Raw genomic sequence first — 25,015 nt, 5'->3', positions numbered from 1 at the left:
ATACAAGGGAAACCCCATATGCTTAACAGCTGATCTTTCAGCAGAAACTCTGCAGGCAAGAAGTGAATGGCAGTATATATTTAAAATATTGAAAGGGAAAAATCTACAACCAATATTATTGTACCCAGCAAGGATCTCATTCAAAATTTATAGAAAAATAAAAAGCTATTCAGAAAAGCAACAGTCAAGAGAATTCAGTACCACCAAACTGGCTTTACAACAAATGTTAGAGGGACTTATATTGTCAAGACATACAAGAGAATAAAAAAGATCTACAAAATCAACCCAAAACAATAAGGAAAATGGCAATAGAAACATACATATGAATAATTACTTTACATATAAATGGATTAAATGCTCCAACCAAAAGACACAGACTGGCTGAATGGATAAAAAAACAAGACCCATATATATGCTCTCTGTAAGAAACCCACTTCAGACCTAAAAACACATATGGACTGAAAGTGAGAGGATGGAAAAATATATTCCATGCAAATGGGAAGCAAAATAAAGCTGGAGTAGCATTCTCATATCAAAATAGACCTTAAAATAAAATAAAATATCACTTGTAATCACAAAAGAAAAGGAAAGACACTACATAATGATCAAGGGATCAATCAAAGAGGAAGACATAACAATTGTAAATATCTATGCACCCAACATAGGAGAATTTCATTACATAAGACAAACACTAACAAACAGAAAAGGAGAAACTGATAGGAACACAACAATGGTAGGAGACTTTAACACCCCACTCACACCAATGGACAGATCATCAAAACAGAAAATTAATGAGGAAACACAAGTCTTAAATGATACATTAGATGAGATGGATCTCATTGATATCTTCAGGACATTCCATCCAAATGCAGAAGAATACACCTTCTTCTCAAGTGCACATGGAACGTTCTCCAGGATAGACCACATCTTGGGTCACAAATCAAACCTCAGTAAATTTAAGAAAATTGAATTCATATCAAGCATATTCTCCAACCACAACACTATGAGATTAGATATCAATTACAAGAAAAAAAAAACTGTAAGAAACACAAATACATGGAGATTAAACAACACATTTCTAGATAACCAACAGGTTACTGAAGAAATCAAAAGAGAAATCAAAAAACTTCTAGAAACAAATGACAATGAAAACATGACAACTCAAAACCTATGGGATGCAGCAAAAGCAGTTCTAAGAAGGAAGTTTATAGCAATACAATCCTACCTCAAGAAACAAGAAAAACATCACATAGACAACCTAATTTCACACCTAAAACAACTGGAAAAAGAACAAAAACACCCCAAAATTACTAGAAAGAAATCATAAATATCTGAGCAGAAATGAAAAAGAAATTAAAGAAACAATAGTAAAGATTAATAAAACTAAAAGCTGGTTCCTTGAGAAGATAAACAAACTGACAAACCTTTAGCCAGAGTCATCAAGAAAAAAAGAGAAGAATCAAATCAACAAAATTAGAAATGAAAAAGGAGAGGTTACAACAGACAATGCAGAAATGCAAAGGATTATAAGAGACTATTATGAACAACTATAAGGCAATAAAATGGATAACCTGGAAGAAATGGACAGATTCTAGAAAAGTTCAATCTTCCAAGACTGAACCAGGAAGAAATAGAAATTATGAACAACCCAATTACAAGCACTGAAATTGAAGCTGTGATCAAAAATCTCCCAAAAAACATGAGCCCAGGACCAGAGGGCTTCATAGGAGAATTCTATCAAACATTTAGAGAAGGGCTAATGCCTAAAAAAATCGCAGAGGAAGGAACATTTCCAAACTCATTCTACGAGGCCACCATCACCCTGATACCAAAACCAGGCAAAGAGAACAGAAAAAAGGAAAACTAGAGGCCAATATCACTGATGAACATAGATGCAAAAAGTCCCAACAAAATTTCAGCAAACAGAATTCAGCAACACATCAAAAAGCTCATTCACCATGATCAAGCTGTTTATTCCAGGAATGCAAGGATTCTTCAATATATGCAAATCAATCAATGTGATACACCATGTTAACAAATTGAAAGATAAAAATCATATGATCATCTCAATAGATGTAGAAAAGCCTTTAACAAAATTCAGCACCCACTTATGATTAAAACTCTTCAAAACAATGGACATAGAAGGAACCTACCTCAACATAGTCAAGGCCATATATGATAAGCCTATAGCAAATATTATTCTCAATGGTGAAAACTGATAGCATTCCCGCTAAGATCAGGAACAAGACCAGGATGTCCACTTTCACCACTATTGTTCAACATAGTTTTGGAAGGCCTAGCTATAGCAATCAAAGAAGAAAAAGAAGTAAAAGAATCCAGATCAGAAAAGAAATAAAGCTCTCACTGTTTGCAGATGACATGATACTATACATACAAAACCCTAAAGATAGTACCAGAAAATTACTAAAGCTAATCAGTGAATTTAGCAAAGTTACAGGATACAGTATTGATTACAGATATCACTTGCATTTCTATATACTAACAATGAAAAATCAGAAAGAAAAATTAAGTAATCAATACCATTCACCACTGCAACAAAAAGAATTAAATATCTAGGAATAAACTTACCTAAGAAGACAAAAGAACTGTACACAGAAAATTATAACACACTAATGAAAGAAATCAAAGATGACATAAACAGATGGTGAGATATTCCATGTTCCTGGGTAGGAAGAATCAATATTGTGAAAATGACTATACTACCAAATGCAAGCTACAGATTCAGTGCAATTGCCTATCAAATTACCAATGGCATTTTCCACAGAACTAGAACAAAAATTTCACAATTCATATGGAAACACAAAAGACGCAAAAGAGCCAAAGCAATCTTGAGAAAGAAGAATGGAGCTGGAGAAATCAACCCTCCTGACTTCAGATTACACTACAAAGCTACAGTCATCAAGACAGTATGGTACTGGCACAAAAACAGAAATATAGACCAGAACAAGATAGAAAGTCCAGAAATAAACCCAAGCACCTATGGGTACCTTATTTTAGACAAAGGAGGCAAGAATATACAATGGGGCAAAGACACCTCTTCAATAAATGGGGCTGGGAAAACTGGACAGCTACATATAAAAGAATGAAATTAGAACAGTTCATAACACCACACACAAAGATAAACTCAAAATGGATTAAAGACCTAAATGTAAGACCAGAAACTATAAAACTCTTAGAGGAAAACTCAGGCAGAACACTCAATGACATAAATCAAAGCAATATCCTCTATGACCCACCACCTAAGAGTAATGGAAATAAAAACAAAAGTAAACAAGTGGGACCTGATTAAACTTAAAAGCTTTGCACAGCAAAGGAAATTATAAGCAAGGTGAAAAGACAGCCCTCAGAATGGGAGAAAATAATAGTAAGTGAAACAACTGACAAAGGATTCATTTCCAAAATATATAAGCAGCTCATACAACTCAATACCAGAAAAACAAACAACCCAATCAAAAAGTGGGAAAAAGACCTAAACAGATATTTCTCCAAAGAAGACCAATACAGATGGCTGACGGACACATGAAAAGATGCTCAACATCCCTCATTACTGGAGAAATGCAAATCAAAACTAGAATGAGATATCACTTCACACCGGTCAGAATCAGTTCAGTTCAGTCACTCAGTCATGTCCGACTCTTTGCGACCCCATGAACTGCAGTACATCAGGTCTCCTTGTCCATCACCAACTGCCGGAGTCTACCCAAAACCATGTCCATTGAGTCGGTGATGCCATACAACCATCTCATCTTCTGTCATCCCCTTCTCCTGCCCTCAGTCTTTCATCAGGGTCTTTTCAAATCAGTCAGTTCTTCGCATCAGGTGGTCAAAGTATTGGAGTTTCAGCTTCAAAATCAGTCCTTCCAATGAACACCCAGGACTGATCTCCTTTAGGATGGACTATTGCTGTCCAAGGGATTCTCAAGAGTCTTATCCAACACCACAGTTCAAAAGCATCAATTCTTCAGTGCTCAGCTTTCTTTATAGTCTAACTCTCACATCCATACATGACTACTGGAAAAACCATAGCCTTGACTAGACAGACCTTTGTTGGCAAAATAATGTCTCTGCTTTTGAATATGCTATTTAGGTTGGTCATATTTTCCTTCCAAGGAGTAAGTGTCTTTTAATTTCATGGCTGCAATCATCATCTGCAGTGATTTTGGAGCCCCCAAAAATAAAGTCAGCCACTGTGGCCATCATCAAAAAGTCTACAAACAATAAATGCTGGAGAGGGTGTGGAGAAAAGGGAACACTCTTGCACTGTTGGTAGGAATGTAAACTGATACAGCCACTATGGAAAATGGTATGGCGATTCCTTAAAAAACAGAATAAAACTACCATATGACCCAGCAATCCCACTCCTAGGCATATACCCTGAAGAGACCAAAATTGGAGAAAACACATGTATCCCATTGTTCACTGTAGCACTATTTACAATAGCTAGAACATGGAAGCAACCTAGATGTCCATCGATAGATGAATGGGTAAAGAAGTTGTGGTACATATACACAGTGGAATACTCAGCCTTAAAAGGGAACTCATTTGAGTCAGTTCTGATGAGGTGGATGAACCTAGAACCTATTACACAGAGTGAAGTGAGTCAGAAAGAGAAAGAGAAATATTGTATTCTAACACATACAGACGGAATCTAGAAGAATGGTACTAAATAACTTATTTACTGGGCAGCAATAAAGGAGTACGTCAAGGCTGTATATTGTCACCCTGCTTATTTAACTTATATGCAGAGTACATCATGAGAAACGCTGGACTGGAAGAAACACAAGCTGGAATCAAGATTGCCGGGAGAAATATCCATAACCTCAGATATGCAGATGACACCACCCTTATGGCAGAAAGTGAAGAAGAACTAAAGAACCTCTTGATGAAAGTGAAAGAGGAGAGTGAAAAAGTTGGCTTAAAGCTCAACATTCAGAAAACGAAGATCATGGCATCTGGTCCCATCACTTCATGGGAAATAGATGGGGAAACAGTGGAAACAGTGTCAGGCTTTATTTTTTGGGGCTCCAAAATCACTGCAGATGGTGACTTCAGCCATGAAATTAAAAGACACTTACTCCTTGGAAGGAAAGTTATGACCAACCTAGATAGCATATTCAAAAGCAGAGACATTACTTTGCCGACTAAGGTTCGTCTAGTCAAGGCTACGGTTTTTCCAGTAGTCATGTATGGATGTGAAAGTTGGACTGTGAAGAAGGCTGAGCACCGAAGAATTGATGCTTTTGAACTGTGGTGTTGGAGAAGACTCTTGAGAGTCCCTTGGACTGCAAGGAGATCCAACCAGTCCATTCTGAAGGAGATCAACCCTGGGATTTCTTTGGAAGGAATGATGCTAAAGCTGAAACTCCAGTACTTTGGCGACCTAATGCGAAGAGTTGACTCATTGGAAAAGACTCTGATGCTGGGAGGGATTGGGGGCAGGAGGAGAAGGGGATGACAGAGGATGAGATGGCTGGATGGCATCACTGACTCGATGGACGTGAATCTGAGTGAACTCTGGGAGTTGGTCATGGACAGGGAGGCCTGGCATGCTGCGATTCATGGGGTCGCAAAAAGTCAGACACGACTGAGCAACTGAACTGAACTGAACTGAATGAAGAAACAGACATAGAGAATAGACTTATGGACATGGGGAGAGGGGAAGAGAGGGTGAGACATATGGAAAGAGTAACATGGAAACTTATATTACCATATGTAACATAGATAGCCAACGGGAATTTGCTGTATGGCTCAGGAAACTCAAACAGGTGCTCTATATCAACCTAGAGGGGTGGGATGGGAGGGAGATTCAAAACTGAGGGGATATATGCATACCTATGGCTGATTCATGCTGAGATTTGACAGAAAACAACAAAATTCTGTAATGCAATTATCCTTCAATTAAAAAAAAAAAAGAATACAAGAGTAAATTGCCATGCCCTCCTCCAGGGGATCTTCCCAACTCAGGGATGGAACGCACATGTCTTAATGTCTCCTGCATTGGCAGGCAGGTTCTTTACCTCTAGCGCCACTTGGGAAGCCCAGTTTAGCTCATAAGGCCTTTTATAAACTGGCTTTGTTATCTCCAGCCTTATCTGATCATTCTCTGCCACCATTCATCCTCTTAGCCTATGGACTCACTTATAGTTCCCAAAGCATTTCCCAAAGTGTGTTCAGCCAAATGCTGATATGGTATAGAAGGATTCTGGTGATCAGAGAAGTTGTAGAAATGTCAGATTAGAGTTAAACTTTTTTCTGAGCTACTGTCCAGAGTCTATAAATGTGCCTTGCGCCTCTCTTGCTTGGGAAAAATGTATACAGACAGCTATTCCAATTAATTATACAAATGCAAAACCAGTTTTTGTCCAAACTGAGGAGTTCCTCCAGGGTTTCCTGTTCCAAGGAAAAGCAGTTGGAGAATGATATATGATGTTGTATTAACATTATGCTCCCTGAGACCTCCAGGCTTTCACACAACATTCAATTTTTTGAATTGTCTAAAGGAGTTTTTCACCCACAGAATTCCTCAGCTCCTGCCTGTGCATCAGGGCACTCCCCTGACCTCTGGATCTAACCTGAGTGTTTCTCTCCCACTCCAGTACTCTTGCCTGGAAAATCCCATGGACGGAGGAGCCTGGTGGGCTGGAGTCCATGGGGTCGCTAACAGTCAGACAGGACTGAGAGACTTCACTTTCACTTTTCACTTTCCTGCATTGGAGAAGGAAATGGCAACCCACTGCAGTGTTCTTGCCTGGAGAATCCCAGGGACAGGGGAGCCTGGTGGGCTGCCGTCTACGGGATCGCAGAGTCGGAAGCAGCAGCAGCAGTACGTATCTCCATATGGTAATTAGCTTTCTACTCTCTAACTGCTGATTGACTTGTCTACCTTCCCCTTTAGACTGCAAGTTCCTTAAAGACAGGGGCTTATCACAGACTTCACTTTGTTCTTGCCTAATAATTCCTGGGCTTCCCTAGTAGCTCAGCTGGTAAAGAATCCCCCCCTGCAATGAAGGAGACCCTGGTTCGATTCCTGGGTTGGGAAGTTCCCCTGGAGAAGGGAATAGGCTACCGACTCCAATATGCTTGGTCTTCCCTGGTGGCTCAGATGGGAAAGAATCTGCCTGCAATGAGGGTGACCAGGGTTGGGAAGATCCCCTAGAGAAGGGAATGGCTATCCACTACAGTATTCTTGCCTGGAGAATCCTTATGGACAGAGTAGCCTGATAGTAAGCACAGCACAGTACTTAACTAGGTGTTTGGCAGATATGTGTTAAATGTAGGAATGAAAGATGGTGCAAGGTTATATCTAAATTTTTGTGAAATGTCACACTGGCATATTCAAAATGAATTAAGTCTAATAATATAAACAGAAGAATCAAAGTTTAATTTGCAGATACAAGCAATGCCATAGTACCCAGAATTAGGGGAATTATACTAAGATAACAATAGCAGCACACTGACACCTACTAGTCTTGGATTTCCGTCTTGGTTGTAAGATTTTATGTATAAATGTCTGGGACCACATATAAGCTTGAGTCTACATTTTCTTTTCTCTAAACCAGAACAAAATACATGAACAAATGAAATAATGTTTCGGAAGTGTTTTGAAAATGTCCTAGAACCATAAAAATATTACATCATTATTAATCAATTATTAGCTTGTCCACATACACATTTTTGGCACTTTCAAAAAGCTAAGAATTGGTAGCTGTGCTCTGTTGCCTGTATGAACTCTATCTGTGGCCCATTCTAAAGGAAACATCTTGGCAAAACGGGAAGAAAAGGAAAGCATACAAGCTTTTCAAATCTACTACAGGATATAATTTTACAAGTTGTAAGGTAGTTTTATCCTCTCAAGTTAAGCTCTCACTTTCAAAAGAAAATGACAGAGAGCCATTTGGCTCTTCAATCAGTCATGTCTAACCCAAACCACCTGTAATCTAAGCCAAAGAAATGACTGTATCACTTTTTCACAGAATTTGTGAGTACCTAAAGTGCCAGACAGGGTCTTCTTCATGATTAGATACGTGGGAGCTTTGGATAGCATGATTAAGGCTCAGAGTGCATTATTACTATAAAAACTCACCTTGTTTTTGAATTCTTGACAAGGTGAATGATTTCCATTTCCCGTCATTATGGTTTTGATTGCTGACAACGGAAGCCATTCCTGAACCCAGATCATAGCTGACTTTTATGTGCCCATCAGTGAGCTCTACACTCATGAAATCCTTCTATTAATAGAGGAAAAATACACCGGTGATTAGATACACAGAGAAATATATGGGTATTCACTTTGTGGGGTTTGTAATAGGGCTTTATGGTTAAATTACTGAATGTGTTGATCTGTAAGAGAAATCCATTTTTGGAAATAGAATCAATGTTAGTATTTTATGAATGTTTGTGGGTGTGATGTTATGGTGTAAATGGTCAAAGCCGAATTACTAGGATGTATCCTTTTATGATAGGAGTAAAAAGTGGGTTCCTTTGAAAATGTATTCAGCAAACTAAATAGGATATTCCCAGAAAGAAGTTACTAAGAAACAATGACCTGGAAAAAATAATAAGGATATTTAGAACCACCTTTTCACTAAGGTCTTTAGAAGAAGGCTAAGGAAGTGTGTTTTTCTGCTGCATGTTTCTATACAGAGGGAATCTTTACTGGGTGTTTCTTTTAAAGAATTATAAGGCAGTTATTCTGAAAATAAATTATAATTAAATTATATATGTAATTAAAGTTATTGATGGAAATACATAAATACTATGCACCACTCTTGGCTATGCACACTCATCCCAGACTCCTCTGAACAATAACTGATAACTGCACTGGAACCCTACAAAAAAAGAAGCAAACCATATCCTCAATTGTGAAAGATCAACTGTGCAAATCTTTACCAGGTCTCGTGTGGCAAGGTACATCAGGAGAGCACTTGAAGAAAATGTCCTGAACTTGAACATGACAGTGGAGATGTTGGGGTACCAACGAATGGGGCGACTGACCAATGCATAGCCTTCTCCATCAAACTGAATGGTCCCCTCACTATCTTCCACCTGTGGACTGAACAGAGACATTTCACATGAATCAGACGATGTCTACATGGTCCATCCATTTTCAATACATCACACTCTATATCTTGTGTGTCTGGGTTGTAGGCTGTTGTAGGGCAGGAACAATCCCAGATACATCTTCCATCCTTCCCCTTCTCTCCAGTGCCACCATCAGGCCAGGTAACCACCATCTCTCACCTGGACTTCATTAGGTGTTCAATAGCTAGGTCAATGATGTTTTAAATCCTTTTGCTGAGGTGCCTAATGGATAGTTATGTTGGTGTTTAAGTGTATCTTAGTAGTGTGAACTAGTGGGATTTTGGAACATGCTGAGAATGCATTATTACATTTACCAAATACATAACATAACAGGGAGTAGGGGTTGGATGAAAAGGGTGAAGGTGGTCGAAAGGTGCTAACTTAAAAGTTGTAAGTGGCAAAGCCATGATGGAATATAGACTCCTATTCTCTGAGCTCTGGCTATTCAGTTGGATTTTCTTGGACATATTAGATTCAGACAATGAAGGGCTCCTCTGACTGTGTGTATTTGTTGATCTGTCCTCTTCCCCAGTATGTACGCTCTATGAAGCTAAGTAGTGCTTATGGGTCAGGCTCCATTTCAGGCACAAGCTCAGCATCCAGTGCAATACTTGGCTCATAGTAGAAGCTGTAAATATTTGTGGAATGAGGGGGATATTGGTAAATCAAATTGCCTCACAGAGAATACATGTTCAATCAGTACTAGTTGAATAATTAATAAATATCTAAGATATGTCTTGTAAATATAACGTTTAAAAAGATTTCTTTTTCAAAAGAAGAGTTATCATCTATCTATCTTACCTAACTGATGTAAACAGCATAAGTTTTGACTGTGGAGACATTTTTAAACTTTAAATATCTGCATCTTAGTTTATATTCGAATCTGTGAAACTGGACTGTTGTATTAACTTGAGAGTAGAGAAGAGCTATTGAGAAATACAATAATGTAAAATAACAATAACCGAGACTATTATTTGTATGAGATCTTGGATAATGAGAAAAATAATAGTGTATAAACATTAATGGGCTTGTGGAAGAATAACTGTTTTGCATTTTAGACAAGTTGGCTTCCTCTCTGTTTCTGGAAAAGGGAGAAATATAAAACTCTGAAGACAAAAGGAAGGGAAGAGTCTTATCTGTGTTTGTCATAATCATGTGATTGCAAGTTATATCTAAACAGGTATAAAATCAGATTGATATATTTTTGTATACTGTAGCTTAAAGCTTAAAAGATGCTTTTTCAATATTCATGAAAAGTGTTAACTGAAAGGTTTGCGGGACTAACTCATCTTATTAACAATATAATTTATAGTGAATAAATTTAGTGAATAAATGATGAGTTTGGTCTTTTTTCATCATTATTAAAAATCCATTAAAATCTGGAATATCATGATGTTAGAGATAAGAAAATATAATGTAGACTCTACTAAGTAGAAGGCCCTTGAGGGTCTCAAATACTTGGATTTTGCATTATGTACCACCATGCTATCAACAAAAACTCCAGAAAGGGTGTGGGGATCACCACTGACAGTTTCCCAAATGCTTTGGCCCGAAGCATTGTTACTTACAACTCAAAAAGAAAAAAACATAAAACTTCACTACATGATGTCAGAATAAGCACTGGAATAAAAAACATGTCACATTTGTATAATGATGTTATTATGGCCTTAATCTATTAATTTCCTCTACACAAATGGAAAAAACAGCAGAGTAGATGGCAGGTAATCTGGAGTCTGATGTGGAATCTCAGAAGTCACGTAACACCACCTCAGGTCTCAGTGTTTCCACTCTGAGATGAGAGGTTTAGATCAGTGGACGATTTCTAAAGCCTATTCCCACTTCAACCCTGTAAGAGATTCTTCTGTTCAAGCAACAGGCAAATCTGCAAGCAGGAGTTTTGTATAAGAGCAACAAAACATACAGTTGTAGATCAGGCTATTTTGTTTAATTCATTAACCAAAAACCAGGTAAACCTGGCTTCAAATTGGTGACTTTGAGGTTGGGGAAAAATGAATCTTTCCAATCAGAGTCCATAAAATTTCAACAGCTAACATTATAGTAGAGTTTTCCTATTCATTTTCAATGTATTTACTAGGAAGAGTGACTATTCTCTTTTAATTAATAAATGATAACCTCACAGCCTCCAGAAAGAAAACCACAACCACAGAAACTAACCAAAATGATCACATGGATCACAGCCTTGTACAGCTCAGTGAAGCTAGGAGCCATGCTGTGCTAAGTCGCTTCAGTCGTGTCCGACTCTGTGCAACCCCATAGACAGCAGCCCACCAGGCTCCCCCGTCCCTGGGATTCTCTAGGCAAGAACACTGGAGTGGGTTGCCATTTCCTTCTCCAATGCGTGAAAGTGAAAAGTGAAAGTGAAGTCGCTCAGTCGTGTCCGACTCTTAGTGATCCCATGGACTGCAGCCCACCAAGCTTCTCCGTCCATGGGATTTTCCAGGCAAGAGTACTGGAGTGGGATGCCATTGCCTTCTCCAGCCATGCTGTGCAGGGCCACCCAAAATGGACAGGTCATGGTGGAGAGTTCTGAAAAACATGGTTTACTGGAGATGGTAATGGCAAATCACTTCAGTATTTTTGCCTTGAGAACTCCATGAACAGTATGAAAAGGCAAAGAGATATGAAACTGGAAGATGATGACCCTCCAGAGTTGGTAGGTATCCAATATGCTACTGGAGAAGAGCAGAGAAATAGCTTTAGGATGAATGAAGAGGCTGAGCCAAAGCAGAAACAATGCCCAGCTGTGGATGTATCTGGTGGTGAAAGTAGGGTCCAATGTTGTAAAGAACAATATTGCATAGGAACCTGGAATGTTAGGTCCATGAATCAAGGTAAACTGGAAGTGGTCAAACAGATGGCAAGAGTGAACACTGGCATTTTAGGTATCAGTGAACTAAAATGGACAGGAATGGGAGAATTTATTTCAGTTTACTACTGTTGGCAAGAATCCCTTAGAAGTAATGGAGTAGCCCTCATAGTCAACAAAAGAGTTGGAAATACAGTACTCAGGTACAATATCAAATACGACAGAATGATCTCAGTTCATTTCCAAGGAAAACCATTCAATATCACAGTAATCCAAGTCTAAGCCCCAACCACTAATGTCAAAGAAGTTGAAGTTGGGTGGTTCTATGAAGATCTATAAGACCTTCTAGAACTAACACCAAAAAAAAAAAAAAAAAAGAGAGAGAGAGGGAAAAAAATGTCCTATTCATCACAGGGGATTGGAATGCAAAGGTAGGAAGTCAAGAAATACCTGGAGTAACAGGAAAGTTTGGCCTTGGATTACAAAATGACACAGGGCAAAGGCTAACAGAGTTTTGCCAAAAGAACACACTGGTCATAGCAAATACCCTCTTCCAACAACACAAGAGATGACTCTATACATGGACATCCCCAGATAGTCAATACCAAAATCAGACTGATTATATTTTTTGCAGCCAAAGATGGAAAAGCTCTATACAGTCAGTAAAAAGGCCTAGAGCTGACTGTGGCTCAGATCATCAGCTTGTTATGGCAAAATTCAGGCTTAAACTGAAGAAAGTAGGGAAAACCCTTAAGTCATTCATGTATGACCTAAGTAAAATTCCTTATGATTATACAATGGAAGTGACAATAGATTCAAGGGATTGGATTTGGTAGACAGAGTGCTTGAAGAACAATGGACAGAGGTTTTTAACATTGTATAGGAAGCAGGGATCAAGACCTACCCCAAGAAAAAGAAATGCAAAAAAGGTGAAATTGTTGTCTGAGGAGGCCTTACAAACAGTTGAGGAAAGAAAAGAAGCTATAGGCAAAGGAGAAAAGGAAAGATATACTCATTTGAATTCAGAGTTCCAAGAATAGCAAGGAGAGATAAGAAAGCCTTCCTCAGTGAGCAATGCAAAGAAACAGAGGAAAACAAGAGAATGGTAAACATAAGATCTCTTCAAGAGATACCAAGGGAGCATTTCATACAAAGGTGGGCACAATAAAGGACAGAAATGGTGTGGAATTAACAGAAGCATAAGATATTAAGAAGAAGTGGCTAGAATACACAGAAGAACTCTACAGAAAAGGTCTTCATCAATCAGATAACCACGATGGTATGATCACTCACCTAGAACCAGACATCCTGGAGTGTGAAGTCAAGTGGGCCATAGGAAGAATTACTATGAACAAAGCTACTAGAGGTAATGTAATTCCAGCTGAGCCACTTAAAATCCTAAAAATGATGCTGTTAAAGTGCTGCACTCAGTATGTCAGCAAATTGGAAAACTCAGCGGTGGCCATAGGATTGGAAAAGGTAAGTTTTCCTTCCAACCCCAAAAAGGGCAGTACCAAAGAATGTTCAAACTATCACACAGTTGCACTGATTTCACATGCTAGCAAGGTAATTCTCAAAACCCTTCAAGCTAGGCTTCAACAGTACTTGAACTGAGAACTTCCAGATGTTTGGCTAGTTTTAGAAAGGGCAGATGAACCAGAGATCAAATCTGTTGGATCATACAAAAAGCAAGAGAATTCCAGAAAAACATCTCATTCTGCTTTAATGACTATGCCAAAGCCTTTGACTGTATGGATTACAACAAACTGTAGAAAATTCTTAAAGAGATAGGAATACCAGACCACCTTATCTACTTCTTGAGAAACCTGTATGCAGGTCAAGAAGCAATAGTTAGAACTGGACATGGAACAAGACTGGTTCAAAATTGGAAAAGGAGAACATGAAGGCCTGAGATCTTTGCAGAATTGATAATTAGCAATGCTATAGTCTTATATAATATGCATGGCTGAAAGGACATTTAAATGCCTTGGATGTTTGGTTGACAATAAGCTTTTGAAAATTCTACTTATAAATTTACTGAAGAAATGTTTAGGGAAAAGTTGGTGTTGATTTGTGAGTAGCAGAATGATAATATAGACCTCATTGTCCTTGTATTGAAATCATTTTACAAACAATATTCTATATTAGATTTTATCAAAGATTATGAACAAAACTACTATAAACCATGAATGGATCAGACTTTCAAACTGTCTTCAGTGCCAGGTTGAAAAGTTCATGATGACAAAAAAAAAAAAAAAAACAAACAAACAAATAGAAAGATGAAAGTTAAAACTTTTGGGGAGAGAATATTTTGAGGCTACTTTCTTCTATAAAACTCCAGAGACATTGAGAAGAAAATGTGAAGTACTCTCTGCTACATTAATGGAGAACTTAGGTCCTAGCAATGTACATGTTCTCTTTATATTAGAAATAAAAAAATATAAGCTCCTTAGCACCTAATTATTTTAGAGTTACTATGTGTGTTGATTAAGCTTCCAGGTCCGACTCTTTGCAACCCCATGGACTGCAGCCTACCAGGCTCCTCCATCCATGGGATTCTCCAGGCAAGAATACTGGAGTGGGTTGCCATTTCCTTCTCCAGGGGAATCTTCCCAACCCAGGGATCGAACCCAGGTCTCCCACATTGCAGGCAGACGCTTTAACCTCTGAGCCACCAGGGAAGCTTTATAGCTTTAACTAAATATAATTAAAATTGTTGTAGGCTCAGTTGATCAGTAGCCTTTAAGTTTTTACGCAGAGAAATTCTCTGCTGCTGCTGCTAAGTTGCTTCAGTCGTGTCCGACTCTGTGCGACCCCACAGACGGCAGCCCACGAGGCTCTCCCATCCCTAGGATTCTCCAAGCAAGAACACTGGAGTGGGTTGCCATTTCCTTCTCCAATGCATGAAAGTGAAAAGTGAAAGTGAAGTCGCTCAGTTGTGTCTGACTCTTCGCGATCCCATGGACTGCAGCCTACCAGGCTCCTCTGTCCATGGAGAGAAATCCTCTACTTCCACTTAATTTTTTACATACTCTATTCAGGTTTATATAAGAATATTTATATATGCTTTATATGCTTGATAAATATTTTTGAATTTCAACATTCTAACCTCTATCTTATAATTGATGATGGTTATTATGAAACTTTCTCCTGGCCTATCTTGACTTCTGTTTTTCCTTTCTCACTTAAAATCTCCAAGTCCGATGGGTTTCCACTTGAAACACTTACAGGATGCTACGTGTCATTTCATAAATACTGTAGGAGACAAAACCTGCAGTATGGTTCTATATTTTCTTGTAAACATAAACAGAGTGAATCCAGGCTCTGAGGGGCCTGCAGTTTAATCAGTTAGGGAGAGCTTTCTTTAAGTAAAACTGAAATATGACTATAAAAGGGCCACAGAGACCCAATACTTCCTGAACACAAAGGTAAGTTGGAGTGGAAAGAGACAGTAGTCTTAACTGATTGAGGCTAAAATACCTTGCTATTGTTATTTAGTCACTAAGTCACATCTAACTCTGCGGCTTCATGGACTGTAGCCTGCCAGGCTCCCCTGTCCATGGGATTTCCCACACACGAATAACAGTATGGGTTGCCATTTCCTTTTCCAGGGAATCTTCCCAACCCAGGGATCGAATCCTCATCTCATGCTTGGCAGGTGGATTCTTTACCACTGAGCCACCTGGGAAGCCCTGAAATATCTCACCTTTGCAAATTTTACAAAAACATATGACCATGTCAAAGTACTAGGGTACTTCCCAAGGCCTTGGAAAGTACCTATGCAAACTGGGGAGAGGACTTGAGGTTACTTCACTTCCTGGTAAATCTACCTTTGAACACAATCACTTCAAACTTCTTGCTTATCATCCACATGATACTGCAACACTGCACAATAAAACTAAAGCTTTTGTGATGCACAGGCCAGACAGACGTTAGGAGAGCCCTCCTCTTAACTAACCTGACGGTACATCCTTTGCAGTCACCTTCTATTTCTCGGAAATTCCACAATCCTATAGGTTTGCTGTCAAAGTATGCTTCTCCCATACAGCCAGTGAATGTGATAACACGTACAGCATCAGCCTTCTGCAGAGAGAAACACATTTGTTAGAATTTCACAAAAAAACACCTTAGAGAATCCATGCTGGTGTTGTTTAGTTGCTTAAGTAAGTAAGCAAGTATTAGTCGCTCAGTCATGTCCAACCCTTTGCAACCCCATGGACTGTAGTCTGCCAGGCTCCTCTGTTCATGGGATCCTCCAGGCAAGAATACTGGAGGACCCTTCTCCAGGGGACCTTTCCGACTCAAGGATTGAACCTGGGGTTTAGTCATTTAGTTGCATGAAACTCTTTGAAATCCCATGGGCTGTAGCCTACCAAGCTCCTTTATGAGATTTCCCAGGCAAGAATACTGGAGTGGGTTGCCATTTTCTTCTCCAGGGGATGTTCTCAACCCAGGAATTGAATTTGCATCTCTTGCGTTGGCAGGCGGACTCTTCCACTGAGCTACCAGGGAAGTCCTACAGTACTCATGAGAGTTGTTATCTGAGCAGAAGAATCTTGAGTAGTTATTATCCACTCTTTGAAAAAATCTTGGTTGTGTACATATTCATTTTTTAACCGTATAATAGTATATCCTCAGATCCTGGTTATTCTGTGCTATACCAGTTTATCACCATTAGTAAATAAACACTCCATGCTTCTGACTTTAAATGAACTGCTTATTCTGTTTGAGATTCTGTTTTCTTCTTGGTCTGTAACATAGGATTATTAGGGCAATTATATAAGAGAATTTATTTATGGTTCCACATTCAATGCCTGGCACAGAGATGGTGTTTAATAAATGCTAGTGCTCCTACACCACTAACATGATTTCTTTCCAGAGATTACGAGAAAGGGTTGTTGTTGTTGAGTTGTTAACTTGTGTCTGACTCTTTCGTCCAAGCATACTGGAGTGGGTTGCCACTTCCTTCTCCATATGAGAAATGGTAGATACTGACAATGGGAAACAAATGCTTGCATATAGATTACCCTATGATACTGCTGTCCCCAGTTTTTCATTTCCTTTTACATTCAAGTAGGTTTCTAGTGCAGGCGAATGAAGGGACAGAGTCAATTTGTAAGCGAAGGGACTGTGGTTGTTGCTTGGGGGCATACACAGCACAGAGCCTGACATCTAATAAGGGAAGAATAAATATTTGTTGAATGACAACCTTAGTGTCATTCTTACAGGGAAAGGTCTTTTTTTTTTACTGTTTATTTTATATTGGAGCATACCCGTCTGCCAATGCAGGAGAAGTAAGAGACGTGGGTTCGATTCCTGGGTTGGGAACATCCTCTGGAGAAGGGAATAGCAACCCACTGCAGTATTATTGCTTGGAGAATTTCATGGAGAGAGGAGCCTGGCAGACTACAGTCCATGGATCACAAAGAGCCAGACATGACTGAGCACACCCACTATAGTTGATTAACCACGTTGTGTTAAGTTTCAGATGTACAACAAGGTGATTCAGTTATATATATAAACATCTATTCCTTTTCAAATTATTTTCCCATTTAGATTATTGCAGAATATTCAGCTGAGTTCCCTGTGCTACACAGTAGGTCCTTGTTGGTTATCTGTTTTAAATACAGCAGTGTGTACATGTCAATTCTTGGTATATAACAGTCAAGAAGGAGGAGAATGATCCAATTCTCTCTAGAGAAACTTGCTGTAATTTAAACAACTGTTCATTTTGGCATTGATAATGTTACAATTCTACAACACTCTGCCAAAGCGAATTCACATTTATCTGAGTATCCTGAAAGGAAAAAGTGAATTGACATGTTTGAGTTTTAGAACAAATATAAGAAGATAGTCATGGAGTAGTTAAACAGTTGTAGTTATAATTCAGGTTAAAGTCATGAACACGTACATCTTGCTACTGCTATGATCAAGTGGGGCATTGCCATGGAGAAGAAATGTTGGTCAGACACTGACATTTACAAGTCAAGAACAGTCCTTGGGATTCTCTGTTATCTGTGGAAGCTTCCCTTAATTTTCCAAAGGCTGATTATCCTACTTGTGAATTCTACTTGCTTTTTGTTTTTCCTCTTGCACTATAAAAATTATAACTGGGATATTTTCCTGCTCCTGTGAATTTTCGTTAACATGACAACATAGTTACTTGTTTCAGTTTTTGGTTCATGTAATGGTATGGCAGGAACCTTGAAACTCCTGGTCAAAATGATTAAAATTTTCTATAGATTGCATTTGCCTTTACTTTTTGCCCCTCATACTGGCATAAATCAGTTTCTTTATGCCTAGCGACATCTGAATAATAATTATTATTTAAGGTACAATTTAAGATGTGGTTCCAAAATCACTGCAGATGGTGATTGCAGCCATGAAATTAAAAGACGCTTACTTCTTGGAAGAAAAGTTATGACCAACCTTGACAGCATATTCAAAAGCAGAGACATTACTTTGCCAACAAAGGTCCATCTAGTCAATGCTATGGTTTTTCCAGTAGTCATGTATGGATGTGAGAGTTGGACTGTGAAGAAAGCTGAGCACCGAAGAATTGATGCTTTTGAACTGTGGTGTTGGAGAAGACTCTTGAGAGTCCCTTGGACTGCAGGGAGATCCAACCAGTCCATTCTGAAGGAGATCAGTCCTGGGTGTTCTTTGGAAGGAATGATGCTAAAGCTGAAACTTCAGTACTTTGGCCACCTCATGCAAAGAGTTGACTCATTGGAAAAGACTCCAATGCTGGGAGGGATTGGGGGAAGGAGGAGAAGGGGACGACAGAGGATGAGATGGCTGGATGGCATCACTGACTTGATGGACGTGAGTCTTGAATGAACTCCGGGAGTTGGTGATGGACAGGGAGGCCTGGCGTACTGGGATTCATGGGGTTGCAAAGAGTCGGACATGACTGAGCAACTGAACTGAACTAAACCAGATGGTAAAGAATCCTCCTACAATATGGGACACCTGAGTTTGATCCCTGGGTTGAGAAGATCCTCTGGAGGAGGGCATGGCAACCCACTCCAGTATTCTTGCTTGGAGAATCTCATGGACAGAGAAGTCTGGTGGGCTACAGCCAATAGGGTTGCAAAGAGTCAGACACGACTGAAGCGACAGCGCATAGCACCATATCTCAGGCATTTGTTATAAATTTTATGCATATAATCTCACTATTCATTGTGGTAGTAAGGGATGGTGGTTAAGAATAGAGATTCTTGTCAGATCCCAGTTCCACCACTCACTGTCATGAGATCTTGGGTGAATCATTTAATTTATTTCTTATATAGATTTAAGTATAAAATGAGGCTTCTATCTACATTTTGGGGTTGTTATGAAAATTGTTAATTCATGTAAAATTACTTAGAATATTACTTAGCACATAGGATTATATAAATGTTATGAGTTTATTACTACATATTATCCTACAGTATGCAAGCAGTGTAGATATTTTTATCTTACTTTTCTAGTTGAGGAAATTGAACCCCAGGGGTTAAGTGACTTGCCTAAGGTCATATTTTAGCATGTGATAGAGCAGGGAATTCAGCCTGGATTTAATTTCAAAATTTCTTTCTTTTTTTCTTTCTGTTTTGTGTGTGTGTGTGTGTGTGTGTGCATGCTCAGTTGCTAAGTTGTGTCTGACTCCTTGCGACCCCATGAGTCCCCACCAGGCTCCTCTATCATGGGCTTTTCCTGGCAAGAATACTGGAGTGGGTTGCCGTTTCCTCCTTCAGGGGGTCTTTCCAACCCAGGGAAGGAATGAATATCTCCTGTGTCTCCTACATTGCAGGCGAATAGAGCTGTGTGCTACCCCTGTATTTATCTTTCTGAGGAGGAAAGAAATTGGCAATATGACTGTATATTACTATGTACCATATACATTGATATGCAGCTCTAAGAAAAGAGGGTGATTTTAGTGTGTAGTTACGGAATCCATTCCAATACTTTAGAATCACATCTCATACACAAAGCAAACAAAACAACCTCACTCTATATGAAGGTTGACTTCTCATAAATTTGGGGTCACCCTGGCTTTTCACATTTTCTGACTGATCTTATCCCAGGATGATTCTGACAAGCCCAGGGTTACCCATTATATTTGGTTGTGCTCCTACATCTCACCCACAGGTCGTTTTCCAACACCTAATTCCATCTAATCAACATGAGCTTCTTTAAAATGCAGGCACTTTACAATTTGAAATGCACAAGGACCTGTCATGAAGCAATTATGAATATTAAGTGCATTACTTGATAAGAATGAGAAGAGCAACTTGAAAACTTTAAAAATCAGATCATGATTTGAAGGCTTATGGCTCCTGTGATATTTCCCAAGGTATTCATAAATCTTTTAATTAAATGTGAGTTTGAACTTTATAGCACTTCATATCAATAAATCATAAATTGATTCAGAAAATGAGGTATCATTAAAAACACTTTGCTCTTGAGGTAGCTAAAATAATATCCAAAAATTGATGCCACAGATTAGGGCAAAACAATAACTGTGTAAGTAAATACACATAGGTTTAAAAAGATTATGTTTTCAGATTGGATATTTCAGGAAGAAAATTCTTACTCAAAATATATCCATGTTTTCATAAAAACAAATTAGGTAAAAAGCTGTCAAGTTTTTGCAGTTTTGTGTCCTGTCTTTGCCCAAAGTCATCATGCCAGGAATTGTCTACAGAGATGGATGGGGAGAAACACATTACCTTCAATTTCCCAGTCAAGCCACCAACAAACAGCATTGCATTTGCATCCACATCTAGAATAGTGTACCCGGGAGGTGATGCCGAATGGTATGTACTGGGCATAATGCTAGCTTTGGGTCCATCCAGAGCTCTCACGGAAATAGTTCCATTTCTCCCAGTTCTTCCAGGGTGCGTGTTGGAATGAAATGAAAGAAAATAGAGAAAAATGAAGTTTGTATCACATTTCTGATCACTTCAGATTTAAAACATATAAAATGTAGAGACTTGTTTTGGAATTTAGCTTCAAATATTCCAGATTCATTAAACTGCAAATCAAAATCCAGAGTCTGATCGCTGCTGTATGTTTACCATCAAATTCAACCAGGACCACTGAGCAATATACCTTGATTCTGACTGTGTCCATTGATAGGAAATGACATAGTAGCAACTAGCCAATGGAATGGCTGTTGGTTACATGGAGAGTCTTTTCCCTTTTGCTTTACAAAACAATGTGCCATTTACCTACATGGACTGTTTTAATAATGCTGTATTACTTCATTTAGCATTTTGCCTAATTTAATTCAGCAAGTGAACTCTGAATAAGCCACCCTTCTGCATTATAAGCTGCATAATTTCTCCTAAAAATCCCTGACTATATCTTGGATTCAAATTTGCTGTAGTGGTTCCTGGAATCGTGCATCATTTACTGTTTGGCAAACCATGTTACACTGTAACATCCAGGCTTCAGAGTTGTGGATACAAATTGCATAGAAGAACTTCACATTTAGATTCAATTAACAGAATTTCAGAAGCTATTATTATTATATTTCATTCTTTTTTTAAACTGTTTGGTTCCCATGTGTTGTTAAACATGAAAATCTGAACTCTTTTCTGAGATAAGCAGTTGTAACAAAACTGTCATTTTTCTCTCGCTGCCATCTCATTTTGGTAAGCTTTTTATCTTTGAGGGTGCAGCATTAACTGAAATACATGGAAAAATAGAATGAATTTATCAAAAAAAGTTCTTGTTTAACAGAATACATATCTTCTAATAGAAGAACTGTACTTTTCAAATATAAGCATTCTTAAGTCCTGTAAAGTACTTAATCCCCCCTACCACCACAAATGCAAGCATTTTATCTATTGCTCTCTCCTCTTCTTTGTCTCTCTCTCTCTCTCACACACAGTTTTATTTAAGATCTTAAAAGGAATTAAAGATATTTCTTCTTATTAAGTTTCTTTAAGAAACTTTTAATAGTGAAAAATAAAACATATACACACATAGAATGAAATTCTATGTATCCATAACCTAGGTTCAACAATCACCGATCTTTAAGTCCTCTTTACCCAACTCTGATCAACTTCCCTTGGTGTTTAACAAAACTTCTCAGCTGTTTTGTATTTAGTAGGCGGTTGAAAATTGGAAAAAGAAGATGAGAAATGAAGAGCAAGTATCAAGGACAAGAATGGATTCTACAAGTAATCTGCACACTATTAGAAGTTAATTAAAGCATCAAAGATAGAATTAATCAGTTTCCTATTCCTTCCATTTTAAATAGTGTGGACCTGATATTATATATTCATGCCAGCATTTAGATAACTACTCCGTAAGCCAAGGCTGCTATGTAGAGTAGAAGAGGAGCTTTGCACCAAAGACAGGCACCAATAGTAGCTCCTCTTTTTATCTTATAAAACATTTTTATTAGAGTACAGTTGCTTTACAATGTTGTGTTAGTTTCTGCTGTACAGCAAAGTAAATCAGTTATGCATATACATATATCCCCTCTTTCTTAGATTTCCTTCCCATTTAGATCATCACAAAGCACTGAGTAGAGTTTCCTGTGCTGTCCAGTAGGATATGGGACAATTAATGAGGATAATCCTCATTAATTATCTATTTTTTACATAGAGTATATATGTTAAAACATCAGACAAGGGATTACTCTCCCAAGTATACAAATAGCCCATACAGCTCAAAATAAGAAAAAAAAAGGCAGCTTTTATGCTCTGGATTATATTGAATGAGGGCAAGTCTCAGTACTTCTTCAGGTGACAGAAAACAGCTTAACCTGAATGTTTCTATGGAGCAATCGAATGAGGGGGCCAGAAAAGACGGGTCACTCTGTTCAGTATCTTGAAGGTTTGTTAGCTCCTAACACGTTCTACAAAGATACCATCACACACTTACACATGTATGCAATATAAAATATCTGTATAGAATGTAAAATATCTGTTACATACCTACACAACTACCCTCTTGAAACAGAAATAAAAATTTTCATATAATCTAGGAAGCTACTTCAAAATTCTGTCAATGATCTTAATCTCTACTGAGATAGTTACCTCGATGCCTCAATACGGTACCAGTATGAGTCATCAATAGTTAAATCTGGGTACTCCACACGCCCAACTCCAGAGCCAACATCCCAGAGGAAGCTTACTTTGCCTTTACGCATTTCTATAGCCAGAAAGTCAATCTAGTGCACAGAAACAAAACAATAGACATTAGATACAAGGCACCATGAAAAAGGAGGCCAGCAGAGTCTTTTCAATGGGTGTCATTTACAGATCTGTGAAATAATTAGAAGCATCACAATAAAAATCCCCAAATAATATGGTTTACTATTATTTATTAAACAATAAATAACTTTATTACTATATCTTAATAATGTGATGTCCATACATATGCATGATACAGTGCTGAGGCAAATGTGTTAATTCAACCAATTCTAGTTAGGTCTAACATTGAGACAAATGCCTTTTCTTACACTGATCCTGGAGATAAAAGCAAATATTTGGGTTCAGAATTCATCATTTTCACCACAGGTGCTGACATTTTTGAGGGGCCAGATATGATTTTTCACCCAAAGTGATCCAGAATTTCTCACCTAAATTCCAAGTATTGATTTATGTGGTAAGTGCTCTGCTGAAAAGTCATTCATTTTGGAAGGACTCCATGCATATAAAGTCACATGGGTCAACTGAAACGAACTAGAAGTTTGGGGTGAGCTTGTCTAGATATAATTTCTGTTATTTCAATTTGAGTCATAAATTCAACACCAATCAGAAGAGTTTTCACTGATAAGAAATTAGTACACAATTTTCCATTTCATTTCACATGAATGTTCATTGTAATTTCTTAGAGAAAAGTTAAAAAAAAAAACTTTATCCCTATTAATCTTTCTTCTTGAATAGTTGGATCTGAAAATATAGTTCAAAAATAAATGTTGGTTGCCGGGAGTCAGCATGAGGAATTCCATCCATGACAATGTCATGCGGCAAGAGCTCTGATGGCAAGGCTAATCAGACCTCAGGTTTTCCCCCTGGAATTTCCTGAGCATCCACCCCCCAAAAATAAGAATCCGTCTGCTTTTCCACTCTTCTGATATTCTCTGGAAAAAAGTCAAATCAGGGCTTTAGCCTTCTGCATTTGAAAGGGATGTTTCAGTTAAACCCCCTCTGATAGCTCTCTAGCTTGCCTAACAGGTTCCCCAGACCGCTTGCAGCTTGTGAATTGCTTACAACCCCCCAACCGCTAGAGGCACAAAGCTTAAAAGCATCTTAAAGATACAGAGCCTTTTCTAAAGGGTTAAAAATTATATTGGTAGAGGGTTTTCACTGTTGACTCAATGGCTGCTGCCAGGCCTCCATATTCTTTATCTTTTAGGCACCTGGGAGGATGTTAATCAATGTAAACGGGATATGGAAAAGGATATATAGTAGTTTTGATGTTAGCAACACTAGACTTTTGAGTTAATTACTTTTCTCTTTGTTATATATCACTGCACTCCTCTTGTATCCTTGCTAATTAAGAATGTAACTTTATTTAGTGCTTTTTGAGAGTGGCACCAGACCTTGGGAAGATCAACACAAATAAGACTTCTGGTTGACAAACCCTTATCAGAAAAAAGGCTGTAAAATGTTAATTGGCCCTTTCGGCTGGAAGATGATGTAAATTACCCAAGACTTGTGTATACAATTAGGTATGCAGAGAGAAAAGCCTGGTTTTGATAAGAGTCTGGACTGCTAATGCTGCATAACTTTGTGTTACCCATTGATCTCCATGTTTTATCAAAAGTATAAAAGGCCTTCTGAACAATAGAGGACGGAGCCAGTCACTGGACTGGTTTCCCCCGTGTCTCTCTCTCTCCTTTTTTCCTTTCCCTCCCTCTGCTCTTTACTTTAACTTCAGGCTGAATTTCCACCTGGGGCGCGGAGGCTCCCCAAGTCTACTTACTTGCCCTGGCTGTTAAGACTCTCGCGAAAGGGAGCCTAAGGCAAGGCACCCTTAGATATTCAAGCGAGCGCCGGTGGCCCAACGTAGATGGTGCAAATTCCTTGTCTGGAATTTTATTGGTCTACCGCGTAATCCAAGCTATTCAGTCCTCTTCTTCCA

At 38.5% G+C, this 25,015-nt stretch overlaps 1 protein-coding gene across 1 annotated transcript in view; it reads right to left on the bottom strand.

Annotated features, from left to right (window-relative positions):
• LAMA2 (laminin subunit alpha 2) overlaps positions 1 to 25,015 on the bottom strand; it is a 674,179-nt gene that overhangs the window by 51,383 nt on the left and 597,781 nt on the right. Inside the window, exons 47-51 of the mRNA XM_068984950.1 lie at positions 22,963 to 23,096; positions 20,641 to 20,800; positions 15,888 to 16,012; positions 8,911 to 9,073; positions 8,105 to 8,249 (exon numbers count right to left, since the gene is read on the bottom strand). Coding sequence (XP_068841051.1) covers positions 8,105 to 8,249; positions 8,911 to 9,073; positions 15,888 to 16,012; positions 20,641 to 20,800; positions 22,963 to 23,096 — 727 coding nt within the window. The remainder of the gene's footprint in view (positions 1 to 8,104; positions 8,250 to 8,910; positions 9,074 to 15,887; positions 16,013 to 20,640; positions 20,801 to 22,962; positions 23,097 to 25,015) is intronic.

This window comes from Capricornis sumatraensis, chromosome 13 (assembly GCF_032405125.1).
Source record: "Capricornis sumatraensis isolate serow.1 chromosome 13, serow.2, whole genome shotgun sequence".
Classification (NCBI taxonomy): Eukaryota; Metazoa; Chordata; class Mammalia; order Artiodactyla; family Bovidae; genus Capricornis; species Capricornis sumatraensis.
This window is presented reverse-complemented; position numbering and strand designations above follow the sequence as displayed.